The sequence below is a fragment of the Trachurus japonicus genome, chromosome 17 (assembly GCF_045865225.1).
Source record: "Trachurus japonicus isolate A0001 chromosome 17, Traja_1.0".
Classification (NCBI taxonomy): domain Eukaryota; kingdom Metazoa; phylum Chordata; class Actinopteri; order Carangiformes; family Carangidae; genus Trachurus; species Trachurus japonicus.
The window spans coordinates 12545855-12572737 of NC_140923.1; the positions used below are offsets into that span (position 1 = coordinate 12545855).

Below are 26883 nucleotides of genomic sequence, written 5' to 3' on the forward strand. Positions count from 1 at the left end.
GATGAAATCCCGCTGTGCGAGCTGTCAGCCTGTGTTAAGCACACAGCAACACCTTAAGAAGCAGTAATATTTCTCCCCGGACAGTGAGGCAATCTTACCTGATCCACAGCGAGGTGTCATTTGAGGTGTTATAAACCTCTCGCCAGCATGTATAATGCATAACCCGGCAGCATGGGAATGGTCTGCCTTATTTTCCTCATTTGATTGAGTCTGTCTCCAGGTGTGATAAATTGTTCCCGCTCTGCTTTTCAGGAGAAATAGAAAACATTTGTCTTGTGGCACTTTACATTCATGCCTCTGGTCTATCACAGCCGGAGACAGAAACTCAATATTTTCATTTAGAGCTGAAAACTTACAGGCCCTTTGAAATGTACACAATAACCAACATGGAGGAAAAGTGCCTCTACTTTCTTTTGGATGATTTCCATCTGTTGGTAGATCCAAAAGCTCCTCTGCACGGCGCTCCCTTAGCACCAACCAGCTAATTAGCTTCGAGCTAGTTGCACCATTAAAACTCGAGGAGTTCCTCGGCTGGCGAAGGCCTCAGTGATGTGTAAATCAGTAAACAGGGAACATCTGTAGAAGCCTTATGATCAAAAGCATTAAAGTGGGGGAAACAGGAAACCGCTGCAGCATCAGAAGCTGCAACACAACTTCCAAAACACAGATTTTAATAGAGGAGCCACATGGTTCTGCTAAACCAACAAGAAAATGAAAACACGGCTTTGTTTTATTTATGCATTCACAAATAGAGACACATGTTCCAGAGGTATTATTCCTCTAAACTAGAAGATTGATTGGTTTAATCTGATATTTTGTATTTAATTTAACTTAATTGACATTTTGCCTCATAGCCGGTTAAACTAATCAATGATCAAATGTCAGTTCAGATATTGTTTATTATCCACTATATTAACCTCCAATAAACAGGTTAGCTGTCATTTGCTTTGTTAGCCACACGTCTAATCTCTTAACATCCCTTTTATGGAGACAAAAAAAACCTTCACGCAGTTATCTGAAATAAGTCTTTATTTTTCACCATTATTTTCTCTAAGATGACATTTCACACACACACACACACACACACACACACATGGAAGCTGCATTTCTCCAGTTCAGCACAGTGTGTTTTTCCCCGACAGGAAGAGCATTCGGAGTGAATCACTCTCCAGCACCATCCAGCTAATCAATGAATTTTTAAACACAAGGACTTCCAGCTCCCACCGAGGCGTCTTACACTGGGACTTGGCACGTTAGCGTAATAATTATTGCTTATTAATTAATCGTGTTTAGAGCATTTTAATGAACGTCAAGGTTAAGTTCACATCCCAGCGGTGCAATTTAATGAAGACCGTGTCCCCGGAATTAAGCCTGCTTTTTCTTTTTTTTTTTAAATAACCCACTTTATTTTTAGCACACTCATGCATTAAAATCTGAGGCTTTGCTGTGTGATTCTGTGCTTATCATGGAGTGCCAAATTTATTGGGATTATAAAAGTGCTCTCTGTTTCCGCGGCACACTGAAACAGCTCCGCCGTCGTGAATGCGAGGCTGAAATGTGAATCACAGCTGAGTGGAGGGAGAGGCTGTAACGTTTTATTGATTTACAGGATGTAATATTAATGGATTTGTCAGGAGCTGGATTTCCAGTCTTGTAGCGTGTGCTGGAATAAAAATGCTCCAGTGGAGTTTGTAGTAATACATTTTCAGGTTTTTTTTAGACACTTCCTTAATGTGTGTAAATGTGATTAGTGTTAATGGGAAGCGAATAATGTTCAGTGTCATTTCAGATATTTGTGACTATAAACTAAGCAGATGTCTGTTTTTATATTTCAATGAAGCTTTTTAAGACAAGGAAATGCTCATGTGACCTTTTTTTAACCTCCATACAAATAAAACCCAGTTTTCTGCAGTGATGGGAATAACTTGGTTAATAGCATTACTAACGGTGCTACTTTTTTCAGTTACAAGTAATCAAAATAGTTACTGTTTCCCCAGTTATAACGCCATTACAGTTACTGACAATAAAATGCATTGTTATTTGACTCAAGAAGTTACATCACACAATAATAATACACTCGTTTAAGTGTACGTTATATAGGCTACACTTTTTTTCAGTCCATCAACTGGTCTGGAACTAACCAACTCACTCAGTATTGTGTGGAGGAATACTGAGTGAGTTGGTTAGTAACCGAGTTTGTAACTACATAAAGTAACTATTATGTTACTTTTTTATAACATTTTCAAATATGTCTCGCTTGGACTCGCTCCCCGCCTAACCTCCTGTTTATCTGGAACTAACCAACTCACTCAGTATTCCTCCACACAGGCAGGGATACTGAGTGAGTTGGCTTTTTTCCGACTAGTTGATGCACTGAAAAAAATGTGTATATAACATAGACCTTCACAGGTGTATTATTATTTTGTGACGGGACTTCTTGGGTCAAATAACGGCGAGTAACGGTGCTGTCAGTAAACGCTGTTATTTTATGACGCCGTTAATCCCATCCCTGGTTCCAGACATAGACTGTAAAAAGAATGGACGTAGCGTCCGTGACGTCCCCCATTGGTTTTGGGGAGTCATTTTTGTGACTGAAATATGGCGGCCTGAACAGCGCCATGTTGGATTGGCTGGCCGAGAACCCGCCCACTGGCCTCGAAGCAGTCTGTCTCCGGACCGCTCCGGACCTGTCACTCAAAGTTTCTGCGCCCTAATTGGCCAGAATTTTAACCTAATAACAGTAAAACGGTAGAGTTAAAAAAAAATTCACCCCCCTCAGAGTGTGTGCAGGGGTAGAAACTATCGGTTGAGACCAAAAAACGTGCTGACACCAGGCTTTTAACATGTTTACTGAGGACGTAAAGTTGCCGATTTTAACATGGGGGTCTATGGAGAATGCTCCCTTCTGACACCAGCCCCCAGAGGAAGCCGGGGGGATTGCAGTTTTTTGAACGCGGAAGTGAGCTTCACTTCTCAGACCGACAACTGCCCCCTTGGTTCCAGATAAAGGGGGGTTAGGGCGAGCGAGTCCAAGTAATTTGACATATTTAAGCATTTTATAAAAAAGTAACACAATAGTTACTTTTTCTGGTAATTTGTTACTTTTATAATGTAATTATTACTCAGTTACTAACTCAGTTACTAACTCAGTTACTAACTCAGTTACTTTCGGGGAAAAGTAATGAGTAACTGACTTTTTAAAAAGTAACATGCCCAACACTGGTCATTTGTTGTTTATCACTCCACTGCTCCCCTGCAGCATCCCAGAGCTCGGTGCCTTGCTCAGAGGCTCCTCAGCGGCGGTGGTGGGTCTTTGCAGTCACGCTGCAGCCATGTGTCTGGCGTGCAGTTAGCCAGCACAGCCCAGCCAATCTGTGTGTGCTGAGAGGCGTGATGGAGTTATGAGATGGGCTGAAGGAGGGGGGGGGGGGGGGTGATGGACGAGCTGCTGACAGCTCAAGGCTGCCGTGACGTGTGTCTCAACCACCAGGCAGAATGGAGAAGCTCCACCAGCCCCAGGTCCAGGGATCATTTCTTGACCCGTGATTAAATCCATTCATGGGAGAAAAGCCAACAGCAGGTAGCAGGTCGGAGTAATTCACCTTAAGAGTTCTGCTTGTGTAACGTTTCCTTTCCTACGCCCGTTGATCTTCAGAGCGTAAAACAATGAGTGCTGATGAGCCAAGTCGTTGTAATTGAATTTACTGGATCGTCTCGTGGGATTCATTTTGCAGAACATAAAGGGAGAGTTTCACATTTGCTGCTAAAGAAAAACAACCCAAAAAACCATCAAGAATTCAACACAGATGCAATTTGTATTCAAACCAGTGACATTACACTTATTCTCCATTAAGCAAATGATCAAACGGGGCTTAGTCATGACACAATGCTTCTCTCTTCTTTAACTTTTCCTTGCATTCATTCACGTAAGTAAGTTTAATCTCATCAAAACAAACCGAGCATATTATCTTCAATTAGGTAAATCTCTCATTCCAGATTCAGAGAGGGCTTTCTTCCTCCCTTGGCAAAGCACAGCTAAGAGCAATTATTCAAGATTCATTACAAATCCCCTTTCTCCAGCAAAGTATAATATGAAATACAAAAAAATACAAAAATACAGTAAGATAAATGACGCAACTTCCTGGTGTCTCTGCTCTGCGTCGTAGCAGTAAGTCTCTGTCGTAACTCTGAGGTCCCACATTCAATTAACTTAATCAATGTTAGTTCTGGGCACAATGACATTAATCTTGGGACATAAAAGAAAGTTATATAGAGGCTGTAAAACCTTGATGAATATTCTTTTATACGTAATTTCCAAATGCATTTCACTTTATGCTCTGATCACACAACTGGCTTGCCAAAACTGCACTTTAATAATATTGCACACATATAAAATATGTCATCACAACATTAAAAAAATTTAAACAACATGAGATGCCGCAGTATATTTTAAGAGAAACACACTCAGAGGTTGGCATTTAGTTTTTTTTTATCTTTTAATGGGCTTAATTGAATTAGAATTGAATGAAGGTTAATTAGAGGACACAAGTCAAACATGCTTGTCTGCAGGTGAATTCAGCAGTTAAGGCCTTAATGGGAAATTTAATTGTTAATTAATTCATTATAGAATAACATTGTATCTATTTTCTATATATTTTTTAAAATAAATGGGAGAAATAATGATTTATTTTCTGTTGCAGGACAGAAATTGACTATAAACTCCTGCAGGTGGTCTGTGTAATGTTTTCCCATGATGATGATTTCTTTATTCACTTGTAACAGATGGAGGATGTTGCAACCAGTCTATACAGAGTATTTTTACACTCTGATATAAATCCTTTCTCTTCAGTCTCTGCTCTAATTATCAGTTGCTTTGTTGTGTCCTCTTGTTGTGTAAGCAGAAGCGCAGGCCCAGTGACGTTCCCTTGGTAACTGATAGAAGTTACTAAGTGACTTATTGTCTCTGTAACCACGGCTGCAGCCTTGAGAGTTGGACCCGAGTCAGACTCACAGAGAAGAGTCACAGCAAAGACAACGGCGTTTTGTTATCGGAGTGACTGTTAAAAACCTGGTACAGCAGGAGAGGAGAAATGTTTAAATATCATTGTACTGGTGAACATGTGTCTCTGAAAGACTTTGACCTTGACTCGTAGTTTCCACATGAACATGGATTTGTCTTAAGAGACGTGAGAGCTGAGCTGGACGTCTTTGTTAGTTTGAGACTTGCACTTTAAGACCCAACGTAGACTTGTCTCAGTTGACTTGGTGCTTGTCTTTGATTTGTCTTGATTGACTTTGACTTTTCTTGATAGATTTTGATTCGAGCCTTGACCTGAATGTGTCTACATTGACTTTGACTTGATACTGTGATTTATCTTTGTTAATTTAAAGGAATAGTTCTCCAAAAAGTTATTTTCAGTCATTGTTGACTCGCCCTCATGCTGATGAATACTCCAGAGTAGTTTTTTATTCCTCAAAGTGCATCTGGAGACCCGGGAGGCCGGTTCGTAGTCCAATGAAATATGAGAGTCAATAGCGCCCGATACAAAAAGTCCATAAAACTACACAAAAACCTTGTAATATTCCTCCACACTGCTCGTCCGCTGCAATCCAAGTGTCCTGAAGGGATATAGTCTAGAGTTTACATGAAACGACGTCATTTGCCTGGGGTGCGCTCTCACGTTCACGTGTGCATTGCATGAACATGAGAGCTCACCCAGGAATAGTTCTCCAAAAAATTATTTTCAGTCATTATTGACTCACCCTCATGCTGATGAATAATCCAGAGTAGTTTTTTATTCCTCAAAGTGCATCTGGAGACCTGGGAGGGGGGTTCGTAGTCTAGTAGTAGTAATATTCCTGCTCGTCCGCTGTAATCCAAGTGTCCTGAAGGGATATACTCCAGAGTTTACTTGAAACAACATCATTTGCGCACCCCAGGCAAATTCAATACAGCACTGTTTAGGCTGTAAAAAATGTCCTAAATGACGTTGTTTTGTTATTATCTCATAGCGTGGTGAATGTGCAGGTCACAACTTGTCCACCAGAGCGTTGTGGAGTTGTTGGATTGTGTATTTGATGAGTTTGATGAGGGAAACCAAGAAATCCCATGAGCCTCCATAGCGTAGCTCTGAGCAGCTCGCGACTCTGCTCCGCCGTTCTAAAAATAGCTTGCACCGACAATTAAAGGTAATGAACCTACTGCTAAAACTATAGGGATTATGGCAATGGCCCAATTTGACAAAATGTTGAACTATCCCTTTAAAGCAATACTGCCAAAACTAAATATTTTCACTCAGTACTTGATTGTAACCCACCTGCTCCTTCTCCTCCAGCCGCTGAAGCTGCACTGTGAGCTCTGCAGCATCGTGTCCAGCTCGGGCCAGATGTTGGGGCAGGCGGCCGGCCCGCAGATCGACCGCTCTCCCTGCATCTGGCGGATGAACAACGCGCCGACCCGAGGGTTCGAGCACGACGTGGGCCGGCGGACCACGCTGAGGGTGGTGTCCCACACCAGCGTCCCCCTGCTGCTGCAGAAGCCCCAGTACTTCTTCGGGCAGAGCAACGACACCATCTACGTGGTGTGGGGGCCGCTGCGCAACATGAGGAAGGACGGGAAGGGCATCGTGTACAACATGCTGCGCCAGGCCGCAGAGAACTACCCGCAGGCTCGCATCTACGTCACCACGGAGGACAGGATGAACTACTGCGACATGGTCTTCAAGAAGGAGACGGGGAAGGACAGGTGAGTCGGGGCTCGGGGGGAGATCTCCTGTGTTTGTGGATCCTACTACTCTGCCCTACAAAGGCAAAGTGCAGAATCTGTAAAAATGCCAAACTGAGAAAAACAGCTTTTTGTGTTTTTCATTGTCAGGTTTAAGCATAAAATTATGAATAACTACCAAGTCTATTTAAGCAATATATCACGACAGGCCGTGGTATATGCTCATTATACCACGGCTAAGGGGCGTTGTTCGGCCCGACGCGAAGCGGAGGGACGACAACCCCCTTGGAGTGGTATGAGCATATACCACGGACTGGAGTGATATATTGCTTTTATAAAACGGTTACCAATAATGACAATATGAAAGAGGGATACGCAATCAATTTCATGTCGTTTTATTCAACCAGAAATACATATTACCCAATAAAATAGCCTCACTGTGAAAAAAATAGTCCCACCTCTCCAGACGTTAGCTCCAAGTAGCTCTGCATCTCGTCTTTTTTTTCAGGTGACAGTCACTGCTCAGTCCCCTCTACCATTGTTAACCCTCCTCGGAGGTGAAAGTTCACCTTAAACATGTGAATTCACAACCAATCAGATTGCCGGATTTCACCTTTCCGTTTTATAAAATTGATTAGATAAAGGTGGACTGAATTAAATGTATTTTGTATTTTGTCTTTCTGACCAATTTTGACAGTTTCATGGCATATTTTGTGACCATTTTTGACAATTTTATGGCAGATTCTGCACTTTTGCCTTAGTTTTGGTGCAGATACTGCACTTTGGCTTGGTATTAGCTACAGATACAGCACTTTGTCTTGGTTTCACAGTGCTTTTTTGGATGGACAGCAAAGTAAAAAGCCCAATTACTTAAATAATTTTTAGCAGTACCAATATCAAATTCTACCAGATTGAAGAGAATATGCCACACTTTTGATTGGTCAAAACATAAAAAATTGAAAAAATGCAGATACTGCACTTTGCCTTTGTAGGGCAGCACATTCCTCAGCAGACGCTCCGATGTATCACTCTGACAAATTTACCTCTCACTACTTTGACATTCACTGTTCTGTTCCGCCGCTATGATATCGACCTTATCGGCGCTGATGGTCTGCTCATTGCTCCGCGCTTTCCTTGTCTCACATCTCCCCTTTCATGAGGCGTAATCAAAGTGAGTTACTCAACTTCCCCCCCGCTGAAGAGGATCGACACGGCCCAGGAGGCGATTTTCTCAAAAGAAGCTTTTATGGGGATCCTCAGAAGTGATATGTTGTCGGGGTTATAGACATCAGCCCAAATGCCGGTCTGGGGAAATCTGGTTAATGAGGTAGCATTATTCTGGCAGCCTCTCTCTAAACTCTCTCGTATATAGCAGCTGGTCTCAAAACTTATCTGACTGTGTCTTGGCAGAATCTGAAAGTGCAAAAATGGTGCAATTGTTCAAGCTGCAGACTAGAGCAGTGAAGGAGAACCCGGAGAGTCTGCAAGAGGAGAGGAGAGAAATTTATCATGATTGTTTCCCATTTGGCACAATATACGCAACAATTGCACCCAGCGACTTAAAGGCAGACCCAATTCCCCAAAGAGAATCACAGGTTAATGACTTAGAGAGCCGGGCTCCCGGGCAGCTATTGTTTAGGATGAACCTCATTTCTCAGACCGGCCTGCGCTCACTTCCACTGAGCCCCACACCCACCGTCTCTCCCACATGTCATCAAGACCTCTTTTAACTTCTTAAGAGGATTAACATGTTCGGTAATGGGCACAGCATCCTTTCCATTCCGGCTCCATTGTCTTGCTCTTTTTCAGGATGGCAGGGTTAACACTGAATTTCATGTAGAGCGTCCGTGTTCGGCTTGACTCAGCTTTTCCGAAAGGTCCGCAAAGCGCCGGATAGAGACATTGGATTAGGGAGGGGATGCTCGGGGAGAAGAATCTCATTACAGGACATAATGCTCCAGGGTGTGATGCAGCGCTTCAGTCATTACTGATTGGTAACAGAGACCAAACTCAGGGTGGAACAATGAACCGTATCTAATGAATATGTGATGAGCGCCGAGAGGATTTTGTTTCTATATGCTCGCCTGTGTCTATATGTGTTCGTTTGAAATCTGTTTGCAGTAACACGCCATATTTTAATGTAATTAGAGAGAAGGAACAGTTATGATCGTACAGCTATGAGCTCAGAGTATGATATCACTTTCTGTGTTAGTCCACAGCAACATAACAATCATTAACAAACAGCCAGATTGTTTTTTTTATTTTTTTATTTTTTTTATTTGCTAGATACATTCATTAAAGTCTAGAAGGACACAACAACATAACGCTCTTTTAAAGTACTCGCTGGAGCAGCTCATTTGCCTTCCACGCTGTCACTTGCGTGTGCGTGTTCATTGGTTTACTGTCAGCGCTCGCTGCTCAGCGCGAGGGATAATCATCGGCTCGCCTGAGATGCTACAGTGATCGAACACAGCTCTAATTATCCAGGTTTGCCGTGAGCCGCCTGCGCGACGTGACATCAGACTTTCAGCTATGCAGATAGGAGCGGGTTAGGGTGGGGGTGGAGGGGGAGGAGGGGGGTTGTAGCGTTGTCTGACTGACTCGTCCAGTCGTCCAAGTAACTGTCCCTCAGCCAGTAATTTAAAACCAAATCCATCAGTCAAAAGTGTCAGGAAGATGGGTCATGTCTGGACAGAGGTGTCCACATGAAAACTCAAGGAGACTCAGAGGTGGAGGGGTTATGATCATCTAAATCACTGGTTCTGGTTCCCAACCTTTCTTCCTTGAAGCCCCACCCTGCTTCTGTCGAGGACAAGCCAGCCCCCCCCCCTCCACAATCCATCCACAACCCCTGACTGCACAGACGCATCAAAAGAATAATATGATTTTCCCTTTCGGCCATGTATTGTATTATTTGATGATGAAGTGTGATGATGATGATTTAAATTGACATGCCCGAAATAAACAAATTGATTGATTGATTGATTGATGATGCAAACTTTTATTTACCAAAATAAACAGTACAGCTACAGCCCCATATACATTTTGAATCCATTCTGAATTATTAATCTGATTCTTTCTTGTTCTTTCTCATTTTGTTTTATTTTATTTTATTTTATTTTATTTTATTTTATTTTATTTTATTTTATTTTATTTTATTTTATTTTATTTTATTTTATTTTATTTTATTTTATTTTATTTTATTTTTGTCCATTTTCTTTTGTTGTGTCCAGGGCCGTTTGGCCTGTTTTGATGCTAATGCAGCATTACTATGAGTATTAGTCAGGGTCTTACGCAGAACAATTCAGTCACACAAAGACTACTGGGGTTTTTTGTGGGCCCTACTGGGCGCTCGGCCCCTAGAATTATCATCACCTTTCTCCCCTATACAACGGCGTTGTGTCATAACTGTTATCATGTCCCTATAAGCAACTAGGTTGTAGGTTTTTGTTCCTGTTGTCTTTGTTTATACATGATTTTGATTATCCAATCTTAGTGTGTTATTGGGATTTTAAAATTTCAATATGCACAAATATAATTTTGATAACCTCACAACCTCAGAACAGACAAATCTCTGTGGCCTGGACCCCAGGTTGGGAACCAATGATCTAAATGGAGCTACAATAAAATAATAATAATTAAAAAAAATTAAAAACACCTCAGTAGGTCAAAACAAGGATCAAAGACCAAGTCAAGAGCAAGACCAGGAAGAAAGACAATAAAAGAATCAATTCAGTTCAGTTCAATTGATTTAGTGCCAAATCACAATCCCTGACCACACACTACTAAGCACTAATTAACTTGGTAATTGATAAGCCATTCATCAAATACATCATTTATATGTCACTCCCCATTGATGCTAATTAGTGCGTCATTTATAAACGTGATTATGAATATTTAAATCTCGATTAACAACCTAATTTATAATGTCTTTACTGATTGTATTTTCATATTAAACAGAGAATAAAGACAGAGACAGAGAGAGAAAAGCACCGACTACAGGAAAGAAAAAACAAAGTTGGTGAGATGAAATAGTGATGATATAAACAGAGACAGTGTAGACATCCCTCTGATGGCAGCAGGAGTTGTTACATACTCCTCCTGATTTTTTTATGTTGTGTGATTTTCACACTTTTTCAGAGTCAACAGAGTTGGGAAATGTTTATAATAGACATGTAGTATGAGGCTGAGGCGCAGCCGATAACTGCCGGTACTATACTATGTGATTCCTCAAAGGAAATTGAGGAGCTGGAAGAAAATAGTAATGGGTGGTAGTAATGAAAGGCAGCGCCACGAACACCTCAGAGAGCACACAGACAAACATTATGAACCTGCTGTGGAGGGAAAACGGTGTTATTCTATAAAGTCACAGAGTAAATGAGGCCCTGGGCAAGACTTTTAGATAATTGTCCCAGAATAAAACGGCAAAGAACATTGATTTTTTAAAATGTTTTTTATATGTAAACTGTAAAAAAGCAACTTGATGTCAGGATGGAAGCAGATCTTCTGGATAATAACAAAAATGTAATGTTATGTCAGGACTTTAGTAAGACGTCAGTGACATCCGGTCACTGAAAACACAGATCAAACAGATTTATCTTTGTCAGCTGGCAGGATAAAACATCTGTGTTTAAGTATTTCTAGACAAAGACAAAGTTGTGTCTGTGTGTCTCAGCTGTCTAATGTCGTGTAGCGTCCTGGATTCAAATCCAGCCGAGGAAATTTGTCCTCTGTCGTTCTTGTCTCTGCCCCCATCAATCCTCCTTCTTCTTCTCCTCTCCTGAGCCGCCCAGGAAAAGAGAAAACAACCCCAAAATAAATCATCACATTTCAGTCCAATCAATAACAGGAGCCCTGGATGTAAATGTGTCTGTCAGCCGCTTCGACGCACGATTCATGTAATTGCGCCGCAGCAGCTGGAAGTTACACAGGCGTCACCCTCTCCGTTATCAGCTCTACCTCACAAGCTGCAGTGGTTGGCTGTCGGGGCCGTATCGGCAGCGGCCCCTGTTAGCGCTCGCTAGATAACGGACCATACCATGAGACTGGACTTAAATCACACTGTCACTTTACAGCACCGCCGCTGCCTGCCTGGGCCTGCGTGACCTGGCTCTCTGCCTCCCAGCCAGCTGCTCCTTCATAGCATGTGTGTCTGTGTGCACTCCAGTTTAAAGGGATAGTATCATTTTTTTAAAGTGGGGTTGTATGATCTACAAATAGCCCCTAAGTACTTTAATTGCAATAGAAGACTCTCTGCACTCCTCCCGTTAGCAACGCCAGCCCATAGCCCTGCCCAGAGATTTACAACATACAGTACATTGTTGTGAATGGACCCAAAGAAACGGCCTATTTTCAAGGCCTAAAAGAGGTTTTACCTGAAAGAAAATACACAGTTCCATTGTTCGCTATAATATAATTTTTTCCAGCCCCTCAAAGTGCAGGAAAAACGCAGTTGTTATTTGGACCTAACCAACTGCTGATCAGCGGGTGCTAACCCTGGGCGGAGGGATACGTGAGTTGGTTAGGTCCAAATAAAAACTGTGTTTTTCTTGCACTTTGAGGGGCTGGAAAAAATTATATTATAGCAAACAATGGAACTGTGTATTTTCTTTCAGGTAAAACCTCTTTTTGGCTGTGAAAATAGGCCATTTCTTTGGGTCTGTTCACAACACTGTATGTTGTAAATCTCTGGGCAGGGCTATTATGGGCTGGCGTTGCTAACGGGAGGAGTGCAGAGAGTCTTCTACTGCAATTAAAGTACAGTAGGGGCTATTTGTAGATCATACAACCCCACTTTAAAAAAATGCTACTATCCCTTTAAAAGTCTGTGTGGAAGAGGATGTTTGTGTTTTAACAGGCAGATACTTTAGCTTTCTGTGGGCGAGGGGTTTATTCGTTCCTGCAGGATGTTGTTTCCCAGTCAGTGCATTGAATCAGGATTATTTAACTGTCTCGACCTTTTAGTTGAAAACAACCTGGTGTCTCATCCCCAAGTGTCTGTGAGTGAGTTACATCATTGATCAGCCAAGTGTTGGGCTTTTCCCATTGGCTGCTGTGGCTCACTCCAAATGATTTGGTGCAAATAGTTTCTATTACGTCAGCAGACTGTTTGGACAAATCTCACTCTGTGCCTGCTCTCTAGACTCAGCAGGAATGTGTTATCCAGACTGAGGCTGTGAGAGACTGACAATCAAAAACTGCCCTGTTGCCAGTTTAAAAAAAAAAAAAAATCAGTATTTATCCCTTTGCCCTCCTGAAGCTAAAGCTTTCTACCTCCACCAGCTTCTGCACAGACAGGCCACGTGGTGCTGTGGTGAGCCCGTGTGGCCTCACAGCTTCCTTGGGCAAACGTCACCCCAAATGAGCCGGGCAGGCAGGGCAGCTGGGCTTCTCGAGGAGGTAACACCGACCACAGCCCCGAGGAGCACAGCTGTCCGGCTCTTCTCTCAGGCCGCTTCCTCCCAGTCGGCAGATTATAAGCCTGAGACTCGGCACAGATGTGGAGGCAGATACCGGGCTCAGAGAGGAAGGAAGTGGAGCGAGATCGTGTCGCCCAATCCAGACAACAGCAGCAGGACCAGTGAGGGCTGCTCTCTGTTGCCTGTAAAGCAAAGTAATGTAGTGATAAGTGCCATCAACTTCAATATTCCCAGAGAGAGAAGTCCCATTCACCTGATCTCACTTAACCATCACTGGAAACATTCAGGTCTATGTGAAATATAAACAAATATAAATCAGTTTCCAATTATGAATGTTTTAAGACAGATTTGCAGCAGCTGCAGACACATCTACTACAGCTGATGCCACTTTGTTTTAAGCATTTGAAGCAGTTTTAAGAACAAACAAGTGAAAAATTAGATGGAAAACACAGAGTTTTGTTCCGCTGATTCTTTCCATATGTAGGAAATCTTATCTGCACCTTGCTTTTCACTTTCAGCAGAACATGACACATTAAGTAGTAAAATATATTCTCAAACTTGTTTTTTTTTCTTTTTAAATGTACAGTAATGTGTGATTCTTCAGTGGTATAGCTACACTATGAGTCATTTAGTTGGACAGTGGTGTTGGTGTTGGAAGGAGGTTCGATTGTTGGAAAAGAGTAGCAGCCTATATTTCTTAGAAATAACACAACAAATGACTGTGAAGTAGTTGATTATGAGCTGAACCTTGAACTGATTCATTTTAAGTGTGAAGTGGAACAACACTGTGTGGGCCGATCTTAAGTGAAGGTTACACACTGTGCTTCGCTGTGGACACAGTTCCAGCTGCAAAATCTAATGTAAGACCGGCTAATTAATGTTTGGCTTCTTAAGTGGAATAATTATTAGTAAAATAAGCTCCAACAGTGTGATGCAGGACCTGTAATATTAGGTCACTTTTCTACGACACTTTCCTTTTAAATTAGTTGTTCACAGCTGCTTCCAGCTCCGTCCTCGAGTTCACACATCTATACAGAACACGGTCCAGCCATGTACGAGGTTTTATTTGTTTAGATTGTGAAACCGTAATAGCTCTAAAAAAAACAATGTAACAAGCTTCTTAAAGGACAATTCCGGGCAAATTCAACTTGGGGGTGTATTTTCCTAACATTTTAGGTCTAAAAGAAGGAATCTGAATATTTTCAGTTTAATTGCTCCTGTTTTGCGGTAGTTGTCTGTCCCCGCATCGCCACGGCAGCAATGAATGGGAGCGGATGCAAGTTCCGCTGCTGTTTACATTCCTTAAAGCCGCAATTTTTTTCCACAGACAGCGTCAGACGGCTACTCAAACATGCACCGAGAAGTTTATTTACTTCAAGCAAGCCGACATGTTTGTAAAACTAGATCTAATTCAAAGTCTCCCAGAGTCTCGCGGAGTCGAGACCCAAGTTGCAGTGCTCGGTGTATTCAGGACAGGTGCTGTCGGACCTACTGTTTGTGTCATAAACACAGGAATATCAACTCTTGACTTGCTTGAAGTGTACATATTTTTCCACAAACAGCGTCAGGTGGCGACTCAAACATGTGCTGAGAAGTTTTTTTACTTGAAGCAAGTCAAGAGTTGATATTCCTGTGTTTATGACTCAAACGGGAGCTTTTCCCACTGCACCTGAACACACCGAGCACGGCAACTTGGGTCTTGCGCGAGACTCCGGGAGACTTTGAATTAGATCTAGTTTTACAAACATGTCGGCTTGCTTGAAGTAAATAAACTTCTCGGTGCATGTTTGAGTCGCCATCTGACGCTGTCTGTGGAAAAAATTGCGGCTTTGAGGGATGTAAACAGTCTAAGCAGCAGAACTTACATCCACTCCCATTCATCGCTGCCGTGGCGATGCGGGGACAGACACAACTACCACAAAACAGGAGCAAGTAAACTGAAAATCTTCAGATTCCTTCTTTTAGACCTAAAATGATAGGAACATACACCCTCGAGTTGAATTCGCCTGGAATTGTCCTTTAATCAGCTTCCCATGAGGACAGAGTCAGCAATTTTACATCAGCAGAATATTTTCTGCCAAAGTTACAACAACTTTGCTTCTTACACATGAGAGATTAGATTTCTCTGTTTGTTTGAGGTTTTTTTCCCCCTGTGCAACAAGGTTTTTCAGTGTTTTAATTAAAATCTGATGGCAGTTGTGGGATTGTTGGCTTGGATTGCCAGGACACTGTCGGCCATATCTGATCAAACCAGGATGTTAGTGTCAAAACGAATCTGTGTCCTGCAAACAAAGTCGTCTGAGTCTCTTGTTCTCTAAGTGGAGTCTGATCCTCTGCAAAAAGAGGGAATCATTTATCATCACAGTAACCCACACAACGACAGAATATATTACTATAGTCTATTTTGTCTGTGGGTTTCAAACACAGTCTGTGATCAAACATGTATGTAGCAAACAACAGTTAGAGCCATTTCACTTTTCTAGACACACCAGCGCAACACTTTAATGTTGTGTGTTTGCGACTGCAGGCGGCCGAAATGTTTGTCACATCGGCCTTGTGCTCCTGCTGGTCATGCTCTGCACATCCACACGCTCATATACAACAGCGTCCATATCACAGTTTCAGACCATTACTCAAAAGCAGAGCTCGTGGTGAAAAACTCCACAGGTGACCTTTAATTTCAGAACAACACAGGCCCCACGTTTTGTTTAGTCGAAGCTAATTCACATCTTTTTTTTTCTTCTACTCCGCTGCACATTTCATCACATCCAGCATGAAAGCGGAGGACTCGCTGTTCTGCACAGAAATGTTTTTCATGGTGTTACATCTGTCTGAAAAAATGAATTCCTGTTGAGACGTCAGGTATAAAAAAAAAGACTTGGATGTGACAGAAAGAATCTGTCAGGTGACATTATTTCGTACACACGGTTTCTCGTTGTCAGATTTTCTCATCCGACAACTTCCAGAAATAAGGATAAGACAAGATAAGACAGAGAGAGAGAGACTGTGACTAAACACCAGTCTTCACATTTGAGCCGTGAGTGTGAGGAAATGGATGTTTCATGCCGGACGGACTGGAATCACTGAATGTCAGACAGGAACCAAACAAAAAGCGCAGATGTTCTCCTTAAGTGGCTCGCTGATGCCTCTGGTTAAGTATCAGTCAGACGCAGGAACCGAAAATGGATGTTTCATCTCCAATTTATCATTAGAGGTGAGTCAGTCTAATCAGAGATGAACTAAATAGCAGATGCTCCAGTCTCTCGGGCCTCGGAATATGTGGTGAATTTTTTTTATTTTTAATCTGTTTTTATTAGCGTGAATGCCACGGCTGTGTAATCATGCTTCATAATCTCCAGCCGTCCACTTCATATGACTGTGCGTGCCCCCGGCAGTCGGCGCTTACTCATCCTAAAATAGTTTGGGGTGGAAAATGAAACAGCACTTAGTTCAACAGCTTCTCTGCATTATAATCACAGGCGGAGAGACTCACTTCAATATTTGTGAATGTGAACAGCTCTTTACCAAAGTGATGTGTTATAGATGTCACAAGGTTTTTTTTTGTGTGTGTGTTTTATTTTTTATTTTTATCATGTTACGCCTGAAGCAGCTCCAAACAGAACAGATCAGAAAACACAAAAAGAAGAAGAAGAAGAAGAGTAAAGAAAGACCCCGTAGGGATTTTGCAGGGATGAGGGAGTGGTGTCGGGGTTAAATCGACAACATCCCCACGGAATAAAGCAACTCACATAGACATTAAACGCTCAAACAAAAGTGTAATTCAGTCTTCCATTCATTGAAAGAGCTCAAGGTTTCACACCTGATGACCTCCTCGCGAGTTTGAGTCTGATCCAGTTTGTTTTTCCACGCAGCAGAAATTCATTTTCACAGCCTTCAGAGAGACTGGAGGCTCTTTGCTTCCTTTTCTAAATGTAGCTGGAGGCTTGTGACACGGTGGCTGCTGCTGGCAGCGGCTAGCGTGGGCGTAGCTGAGGCAAAATGGAGTCGACTGGATGGTTTATAAATAACTTCTGTAATGATTATTATCATATTTGTCATTTCAAGGAAAATGAGATCTATAAAAAGAACATAACACCTTCTTTTTTTAATTTGCTTTTATATCCCACTGTCCTCATTCATTCCTTTGACAGTTTATCATCTTCCTGTAGCACCATCAGACAGACAAGGTGCTGTAAACTGCAATACAACTCTGGTAAAATGTGATATTTCTTAATAATTAATAGATTGAAGGTGATTGGATGATCCAGACTGAGCTCCATCTAGTGACCTCAGCATTGGGACTTTCATGTTTGTAGGAATGAGGGAATTATAACCAGTATTGAGCAATAAGGTGTTTACTATAGTAGTAATGTGATTACTATAAGAAAACATGTGTGTGACCAGCTTGCTCTCTGGACTGATCCTGGATCTGCTGGTGAGGATCAGATGAGGGAGTTTCTAGACAAAGAGGAGAAACATGACGATTGTTGAGTTGTTGTATTCACTTCCTGTGTGTTGTTTAGACTTTGAGTGCGTGTGGGTTCAGTTTTCTGTGGGGAGCTGCTGTGTTGCTGCTCCAGGTCTGGATGAGTCCTCACAACATCTTGTTATGGATTTTTGCTGTGAGTAATATTTGAAGTGTTGGTCCAGGAGAAAGTAAATCTGTGGTTTTTATTAAGAACCAAAAACCCATCTCAGTGTTAGCTTTACATCTCCTCTCTCAGGCTGGTTTGTGTCAGCCAATCAGAAGAGAGGAGGCTCCCGAGGCTCTCTTCTGATTGGCTCACTGTTTACTGAGTGACTCAATAAAAAATATAGCATTTAGGTAAAAGAGAAACAAAATGCTGCAAGGTTGGATCGTTGGCTAAGATGGGCGGGGCTTGACTGCTTTGTTGTGACATCACAAAGACACAGGAAGTCCAGACGGCTCATTTTAAGGCTCCGTCTTTGAATGCAGACTCTGTGCTTTTCTGTGGACCGAGGCTTCGATCCTTTCACAGTATTAATATAGAACCTAGAGCTGATTTATAGACACATGGAAATCTGCCTTTATACAATGTGGAACCTTTAAATTAAAAGCGAAGCCGTGTGGGTGAAAGGATTTTTGTGTTATTTACAGGCAGCCTGGCAGAGCTGACAGATGAGAAGTGAAAATAATGTAACATCACTTTTGCTGCAGGAGTAATCAATGTAATGAGTAATTGATCACAGTTACTAAAAGTCAAAGTTGTAAATTGATATTGCACCATTAATTTGTGAGGCCACTGACTCATTTAAACAAAAAAAAAGGAAGTTAGATTTGCAGTTTTGAAAAGTCTTTACTCAACTTTATGAGTCGTTTGTGTGCGATGCAGAGTCTGAAATGCTTCCACGTCCAAACGTTTCTTCTGAGATGTTTTGGTGTCTTGCTCGTTCGTTCAGCTCGGCTCGCCCACTTTCCTCCGCGTCGCATTCACAAAGAGAACAATAACAGCCCCATTTGCTGAGGGCACCGTGCACGTACACTGTCAAGTTTCAGTCCGATCATTGCAGGGAAATCAATTGCACTTAATACAAAAAAACCAAATTTCACTTTAGAGAAATGGGATTCTTTCCTTTGTTGCATCCCGACTTCTTCATTGTGCTTTTATAATGATATTTTAAAAAAGAAAGTTTCTCATGTATCTTTTGAAATGTGCGATACCTCAGACAAAGAGGATGAAAATTGCCGCCTGACCCTGAAGTAATTCAAAGTGAGGGAATTTGACAGAAAACGCCGATCACTGCACTTCGGTGATGCTGCACTCTGTGTCCCGATGTGACGGAGAGGAGGCGCCGGCTTCGATGTCAAATGACTCTCCAACTGTGCACAGGCTTGTTTACGGGGGTGCGTGCGAGGCGACTGTATCTGTAATTGCTTTGTGTATTGGATGTCAAGAGAAGGAGAAAACTGCAGATAGGAGGAACGTTGCTGTTGGCTCATGTTGGAGATTGAAACACGGTGTTCGCCACATCGCCACATAACTGTAATTTCATGCTTATCGTGACGAGCCGTTTAAAAAAGAAAAGAGAGCAGGAGGAGTCCTTTTGTGCCTCTCCACGTGCATCCGTGATTCCCGCCGTATACAGGCCCCCCCCCCCCCGAAACATCAGCCCTCTCTCCATCCGAACCGAGAGCGAGCGGCTTGTCGTCGAGCGAGCGTGTAATGACATTACATTTCTGTGTTGAAAGCTCGTAATTGCTGTGAAATTATCTTATTAAAACGAAGCCACTGGAAACCCTGAAACACAAATAACCCCGGCGTTCTGGGTGGCTGTTCAACAGGTCAAAGCCGGTCAATTCATAAAATCAAGAAAGCCATCACAGTGTCCATGGGGGGAGAGCAGGGGGGAGGCCGGGTCAGTGTGACTGTGGGCCCCGCGGTTCAGCAGAGGGAGGCAGATTAATGGCTGGAGGCAAAGAGCAGTTTTCCTCAAAGTCCATTTGCATTTATAACCTAATGATGTAATGTTTCTTAGAGGATGCTAACAAATCTAGCAGTGGGTGAGGGACACTGGGTTACTACAGTATATTTCAATTCAATTCAAATTCAAAAGTGCTTTATTATTCTGTTAGGAACTTTGTTGCAGAAGGACATCTACAGTAAAGTGCAGGAGCAGCAATACAACAATCCACACATCCCTACATACCACAGACATACCCAACACAATAACAATACACATTCCTACAACCACACATAAGTACAAGTACTCGCAGCAAAGGTAAAAAAAGACACATACAAAGATAAAAAATGTGTTAAAAATAGAAAAGGAAATGCCAGAAAGTCAAAAAACCACTTACTCCCCATCGGTGTTGGATGTAGACACAGCCTCCGTATGATCTTTATGTGTCTTTAAAAACAAAAACAGCTTGAAATTCATCACTAATTTTTTAAAAACCTATGATGAATAATAATAATAATACATTTTATTTATAACGCACTTTATATTTAGCAAAAAGTGCTACAACAGCAACCAAACAAGAAGTTAAATGTTGATGAAAACCATTCAATAACAGTCTTCGCTCCATGTCTTAATTTCTCACTGTTCTCCTATTTATTGCCACTGTAGTGTAATTATAATGTGGACATCTATACATAACACCTCTGTGAGTGTTTAACATGTAATACAACACAACCCTTCTATCATCTATGAAAGATTTCCACAGGATATTTGTTCCCATTGAGCCACATGAGGACTGAGGTTGGATGATGGTGTCGGGTGGTTTATAGTACATGTGAATTGAGGAGCCAAGGTGCTTCACTGACATTTCCTTAAAAATAAAACTACACGTCAGGGACGTATTAGCCATGATGGCTTAACCACGTAATGACCTTCAAGCTGCTATAATAGATATATTTCATAATATCAGCGCATAAAATGCCAATGTCAACAATGTCAAAGGTGTTACAAGTAGTAATGAACCTTCAGAGAATAAAAAAAAAGCTGCAGCTCCCCTTCAGCTTTATGCAGCGCTCTCACATACACGTTGGAGGCTTTAATGGAGATCCTTGTCATTCACTTTGAATGGGCTGGTGAACATAGTGGAGCGTTTTGCAGCTAAAGAGCCAGGGATTGGTGGAGAACAAGGAACAACCTCAGAGGCTCCAAAGTGAAGTCGACACAGAAGAACCAAAAAGTAGTGGAGTCAACCGTAACTTAGTTCCCATTAACTCCCATTTTATGCTATCTAAGTCTACAGAATTAAAAAAAATGTAAATGTTGCCTGGTGCAAAAACATTTTGATTTGTAGGCTACAGCTAATCTCCTGCTTCATTAGAAATCTGGGGTTGATGTCACGAAGGCTACATCACGTCCATCTTTATTTACGGACTACAGCAGAGACCAAAAATACGGAGCCAGATGAGCTGTGAAAAGTGGACTTACATTTATCAATGGGCCGTAAAAACCAAATGGATGATAATGTCAAGACGGTGTTGTGTCGGCGTGGTGTTCAAAACTTGTTTCATCTGGCCAAACCAAAAAAAAATGTATTGCAGCAAAAAGGAGATAGAGATTGATGATAGTAAACAAGGAGAAGAAAGGCTCACTTACCTACTGCTGCACACACACACATTTACACACCTCGCAAGTTAGAGTAAGAGTAATGACAGGACGTTAACACAACAATTTCACTGCAGTGGTCTCATATTCAGAGGTAAAGAAATGGTTCCTGGACAGAGAGGAACATACAGGGTGGAGTCACTTTGCACTTTGTAAATGAGGAGTAATGTTCGATGCCTCTGAAGTGTGTATGGAAAAAACTACAGGTGAGACTTTCACAAAAAACAAAAACACATCGTCCAACTCTTCAGATTCTAGATTGCAGCGCTCACTCGCTCACCCCTCCCGTCGGCAAAGTGGGAACTGCCCATTGGTCCGACCTCCCATTGGTTCGACCTCCCGTTATTCCGACAAAATCAACCACAAGTCGGACCAATTGGAGGTCGAACCAGTGGGTGGTCCCGTTAGTTCGAACTGTCATCGCTACTTTGTGACAAGCTCTTCCATTGATAGGAGCATGCAGCTTTCTCTCTCTCTCTCTCTACGCACATCACACACATACACGCGCGGCCCAGAATATCACCATATTCAGTCAGAGAGCCAGATCATGTCAGATCGCGCACAACCATCATAAATGCTGATCAAGATGTGTAAACTGATAATCAAAGCCCCCCCTCTCAGAGTAGCTACAGAGTAAAAGAAATACACTTTTTTTTCTCTCCCCCCCTCCGCTCGAGCACGGCTTGAGCTCACTTCACGGGCGCGAGGCTGCTGCAGCCGCCGCTGCTGCTGACAGCAGACTGAGAGAGAGAGAAAAAAAAGTAAATTTGGCTTTGGTTAGGTTCAGGCAATGAAGAAAGGAGTTGGTTAAGTTTAGTAAAAACAGCAGGTAGAGGCTAGACAGGCTGGAAGCATAATGAGCGTTATATGTTATTAATATGAAGTGCTTGTTTTGCAGTTAATTATGCACATGATCCGTTTGATCCCAGAAAGGAAAAAAGGATCAATGCGCAGCCTCCGTTTCCTTTCTGATTGCGTCCGTCTGTCTGTTCGGAGTGGGAGAGAGAGAGAGAGAACCCAGTCCACCTGTCTGTATACCTGTCTGTAATGTAAGTTTGATTTGATATGAGCGTCAAGGTTTAATTACGGACACTAATGAGCGCGCAGCAGTGTGTAAAAGTCGTGCGTAATGACAGCTCCTCGTTGGTGCAACACAATAAACTGCACCTCTTCTTCCACGTGTGTCTTATTGACAGGTGGAGCCTATATGAATAATTATATAAATGCATAGTGAACGGTAAGAATGGAGAGTTGGACTAATGCTAATAACTAGTCCAGTTCGATCTAATGAGGACCTCCCATTAGTTCCAACTCTCATTACTCCGATTGTCGGACCAATGGGAGGTCGGACTAATGGGAGGTCGGACTAATGGGAGGTCGGACCAGTGCCATGGACCCGGCAAAGTGACGGTGGCCGCCGAGGACAAACACGTTCGCAAACTAAACGCTAACTATCTAGCTGCTAACGCTGCTCAGCTGTAGCACCGTGTGTGTTTTATAACGGCAGAAAAACCCAAAAACAACTACGTCGATCATCCTCCGGGCACAAGCCTAGTAGTCACAGACACTAAATAGTGCGTTTGAGCCAAGTTTGTTCGCTTTCGCGTACCGTATTCAAAGATGACGATGCAACATGACAGCCTCCGGTGGGTGCACCGCCACATATGTATTTGTAAACAACTCATTCTGAGCTACGAGACAGCTTTCATTTGTATGTGTTACGCCCTGTTGCCGGGGAAAAGATAAAGTAAAAAGGTGGAAAAACTACACAAGCACGACACGTTAGCAGCCAGTGTGTATTTTCTCATCAGTCAGCCATAATGCTTCTTCAACAACACGGAAACAGGCATCCACAATCGATCGCTGTGCAGCACATTCGCCACAGACTTGATAAAGAAAATAAATACAATTGAAGTTCCAAAAATATAACTTATGTAAGTGAATTTGGATCAAAGGGATGTAAAATGTTGTAAACAGAAAGTGATATAAAATAAACTATTTTTATCTATAAGTGCTGTTACTGTCTCTGTTGTCGTCTTCCATACCTGCCAGGCAAAAGCAGTTGAACACTGAATAGATGATCGATCAACATTTTAACCTTTTTTAACTCAAGACACATGAAAACAATGAATTATTATTCCCTTTTAACTCCAGATCTTGTCATTATGAATTACAGTATCTTTTTAACCAGATCTTACCATTAATTATTATTATTTTCAGCCATTATATCCTGTTTTAAACAACATTTTAACATTCAGTAGGTTATAACCATGACACAGTATTTTTAATCACATGTTGCCATGAACTATTATTGTTCTTCTCAGCCATTAGCTCTTGGTTAAACTTAGCTTTTTATCATGTTCACTATTATGTTCACTATTTATTTATTTGGTTCATTTCGGGCATGTCAATTAGTCATCATCATCACACATCATCTCAATCCAATTAATACAATACACATGACCGAAAGGGAAAGCGGGAGAACCAAAAGCTTATCTAGTCCCGCCCCCAATACTCACATATTCATTTTTTCTGCATGTTACACTTTTGACATAACATTCTTCCAGTATTTTCAAAATTTAACAATTTGACATAACATTTTTTTTTTTTTTTTTTTTTTTTTTTAACATGACATTTCTCACTTTTTTTTTTTTTTTTTTTTCAACATTTGACATTTTGACATAATGTGTTGCAGCATTAGGCAGTATGTAGAGTTGAAGAAATTGAAGTCCAGCTCTAGATAGAGCATAAGGATTACGTGTGTGTCTGCACATGTGTCCAAAATTTTTTTTTTTTTTTTCCGTCATGAGCGAACAACAGTCTCTTCTTATTGCCAGGCATGTCACAAAAGTCACAAAGTCACAAGATGGTCCAATTGACAGAGAGCAAAAGTCCAGAGACCTGATTATTTGTTGGGATGGTGGGATGGTGTGGGAGCCCTTTTTGTGCCAATTCTTCTTTTTACTCATTCTCTGCGGTTTTCGTCGCCATTTCTCTCGATCTCCTCCCGAGTTTTGGCTATGTCAGCTCGCATCAGTGACACATACTCTCGGATTGCGGATATGTCGGTCCGTATCCCGACCACAGCACTCCGAGTTGTTGCGTTATCCTCCCTCGCGTCGGTCTGCTCGGTGGCGATCTTTCTCATTTTCCGATACTGCATGTAGGCGCCAAAACCCAGGGCGATCATTCCAATTGTCATGAACGTGAAGATGTACACGTCCTCGACATCCTCCACATCCAGTGGGGCAAGGCAAAGGACTCTCCACTTCTCCCATCCATCCAGCATGTAGCCGGACAGAAAACCAGACCTATATGTCATGGTTACTATTATAACCATGACATATGCGGTTGTGATTAGACTTTGGTAAACACATATTTATGAAAGCAATACTTTGATTTTTGCTCATAAAAAGCCAAATAAGCTACATACCGTCCCTTTAAAAAAAAAGACGGAGATCCAAACTAGGTCTTCCACATCAAACAGAAAACCCTTTCTTTATAGGTCTGGTTTTCTGGCATTGTCATTCAGACTGTCCACACACTGTTGTGGCCGCATAATGTGTTGTTGTTGTTTTTTTTACCTCTCTTCTCATTTTTTTTATACCTGATGTGATTTTCAGTGTTGGAAAAAGCACAAAAAGCTCAAAAAGAAAAGCTCAGAAAAAAGTTCTGCGGTCAAAAAAAAAAGGCGAATTACTCTCATGCCACCAACAATACCTGTCACAGAAATGATGCATATTTCTCGTAGCTCTTTCTGTAGAAGCCCATTTCTGCTTTTTTGAATAAAAATCCTCCCGTCTGCAGCAGAACGCTAATAACATCATGTCCGACTCACATGAATCACTTATTCTACCTGCCGGGCAGTAACGCTGGTACAGACACGATGGTTAGCTCACAAGCTTCAGCGGGCGACATCTCCCAATCGCACACACGCACCTGCATCATGAGTCGCCTAGCAACCCAGCCATCTAACGAGCCTTATTGGATTACATGCTTCTGTGGCTTCAGAAAAATAACACTCTAAAGAGATAAAATAACCTCATAAGACAGAGCTCCACACTGTGTGTCAGTGTGTATTAACATTATGTCTGTGCAGCAGTGTCACCCAGACAGTTTCCTGAATATTTATGCTTTTATATAGGAAATTTATTTTTCACTCATATGAGGCTGTATTGTCCACATTTAGACCAGAGAAGATGGAAGAAGCAGAAAATAACTGGAATCCAGTTGGAGAAACAAAAGAAGGCGCACCAGAATATAAAGTAGGTCATGATAAGTGTGAATATTAATATTTTTATATCATTTTTCACATTTTCTACCTCTACGGCTCATAAAAGTCTCAGTCGTGGTCTATGAAGACTTTGTCCTCTGTAGACCGATGGACCAGAGCACATCGTTGCTCAATGAGACGGTCTATAGAGGAGTTTGGTGTTTGGTTCCCATTGCCTAGCAACCAGTACAGCTACAGCTAATTCAGCGGACACTCGATGGGAATACAACGCAGACTCGACCAATGCAACACAAAGGACACGAAGATAGAAAATGTTATTAGAATGATCTAAAATTGATGTTTTCTCCATCGCTGCCATCTCCACACAGTAATCCCTTTGGGCTGAAATGCATTGTGGGAGAGGTTGGATAGTTGGGTCCTTCAAATTCAGGGGATGAAGGCTGCGTTCGTTGGACATATTTTTGGAGGAGCATTTGAAATTGGACGGCATTGGTGCACACAGTCAGTGTTCAAATGAATGGAGAGACAGCCATAGATTGTACTTTAGACTACAACTTTAACTGAACAACAACGACATAAATCTGGACGTTTTCTGTCAAAATAACTATTGAATTCATTTTTCAAACAAAAATGTCAACAATTGATGAGAGGAATTGGATATTTTCTTCACTTTTCTTCAAGTTTTTGTTAATGTGACAATAGGCTACAGGACATTTGCCATCTGTGTCTTGAGGAAACGCTGAGGTTTTTTCATTTTAAGACCGAACAATAGTGAAAATAATTGTCAAACTAATCGAGCTCGAAAGTAATTGCAAGTTTCGGCTCTAACGTCGCCGCAGCGTTGGCTAAGAAAAATGCAAAATGAGTAACATAAATCATCTCAGCCTCCGAGAACTGGAAGTGCTGGTATGTGCAGCGTGATGTTAAGTGTAAATATAGAGAAGTAATTAGAATTTGCAGCGATGGTAATGGTCTGTAAATATCTTTTGTCTCCACATTAATCTGGTCCACACACGGCGGCCGTACGTATGTATGCACTGGAAGTGTTTGGTTTTGTCCGAACCATTGCAGCGAAAAAGCAATTAATGTGACTTTGGCTTCGAGCCAGTGCCTCGTGTGTGTGTGTGTATGTGTGTGTGTTTAAGAGCTGGCTGTTTTGCCGTGAAGGTGAGAGCCTGTGAATGTGGAGCGTTGTGGTCAGGCCTCAGAGTGTTTCACAGGTGTAACACTGTAAATTTTTAACACTTGCCCTCCTCCTCCTCCTCCTCCTTCCTCTCTCTCCTCCTCTTCCTCTTCTTTTTCTCCCAGGCCGGTGTTTGACATTTTAACTGCAGCAGGTGCTGAATCCTAAGTCCTCCGACAGAGCAGATAACTTCCTCTCTCTACATGTCTCCTAGATCCTCTAACACCTTCTGACTTAAACA

At 41.9% G+C, this 26883-nt stretch overlaps 1 protein-coding gene across 3 annotated transcripts in view; it reads left to right on the forward strand.

Moving 5' to 3' along the window:
• The window catches only part of st6galnac3 (ST6 (alpha-N-acetyl-neuraminyl-2,3-beta-galactosyl-1,3)-N-acetylgalactosaminide alpha-2,6-sialyltransferase 3), a 107687-nt gene that overhangs the window by 46263 nt on the left and 34541 nt on the right, over nucleotides 1-26883 (forward strand). For all 3 annotated transcript variants that reach the window (XM_085804734.1, XM_085804733.1, XM_085804732.1), the window contains exon 3: nucleotides 6336-6745. In XM_085804734.1, the coding sequence (XP_085660860.1) occupies nucleotides 6336-6745 (410 nt within the window). The remainder of the gene's footprint in view (nucleotides 1-6335; nucleotides 6746-26883) is intronic.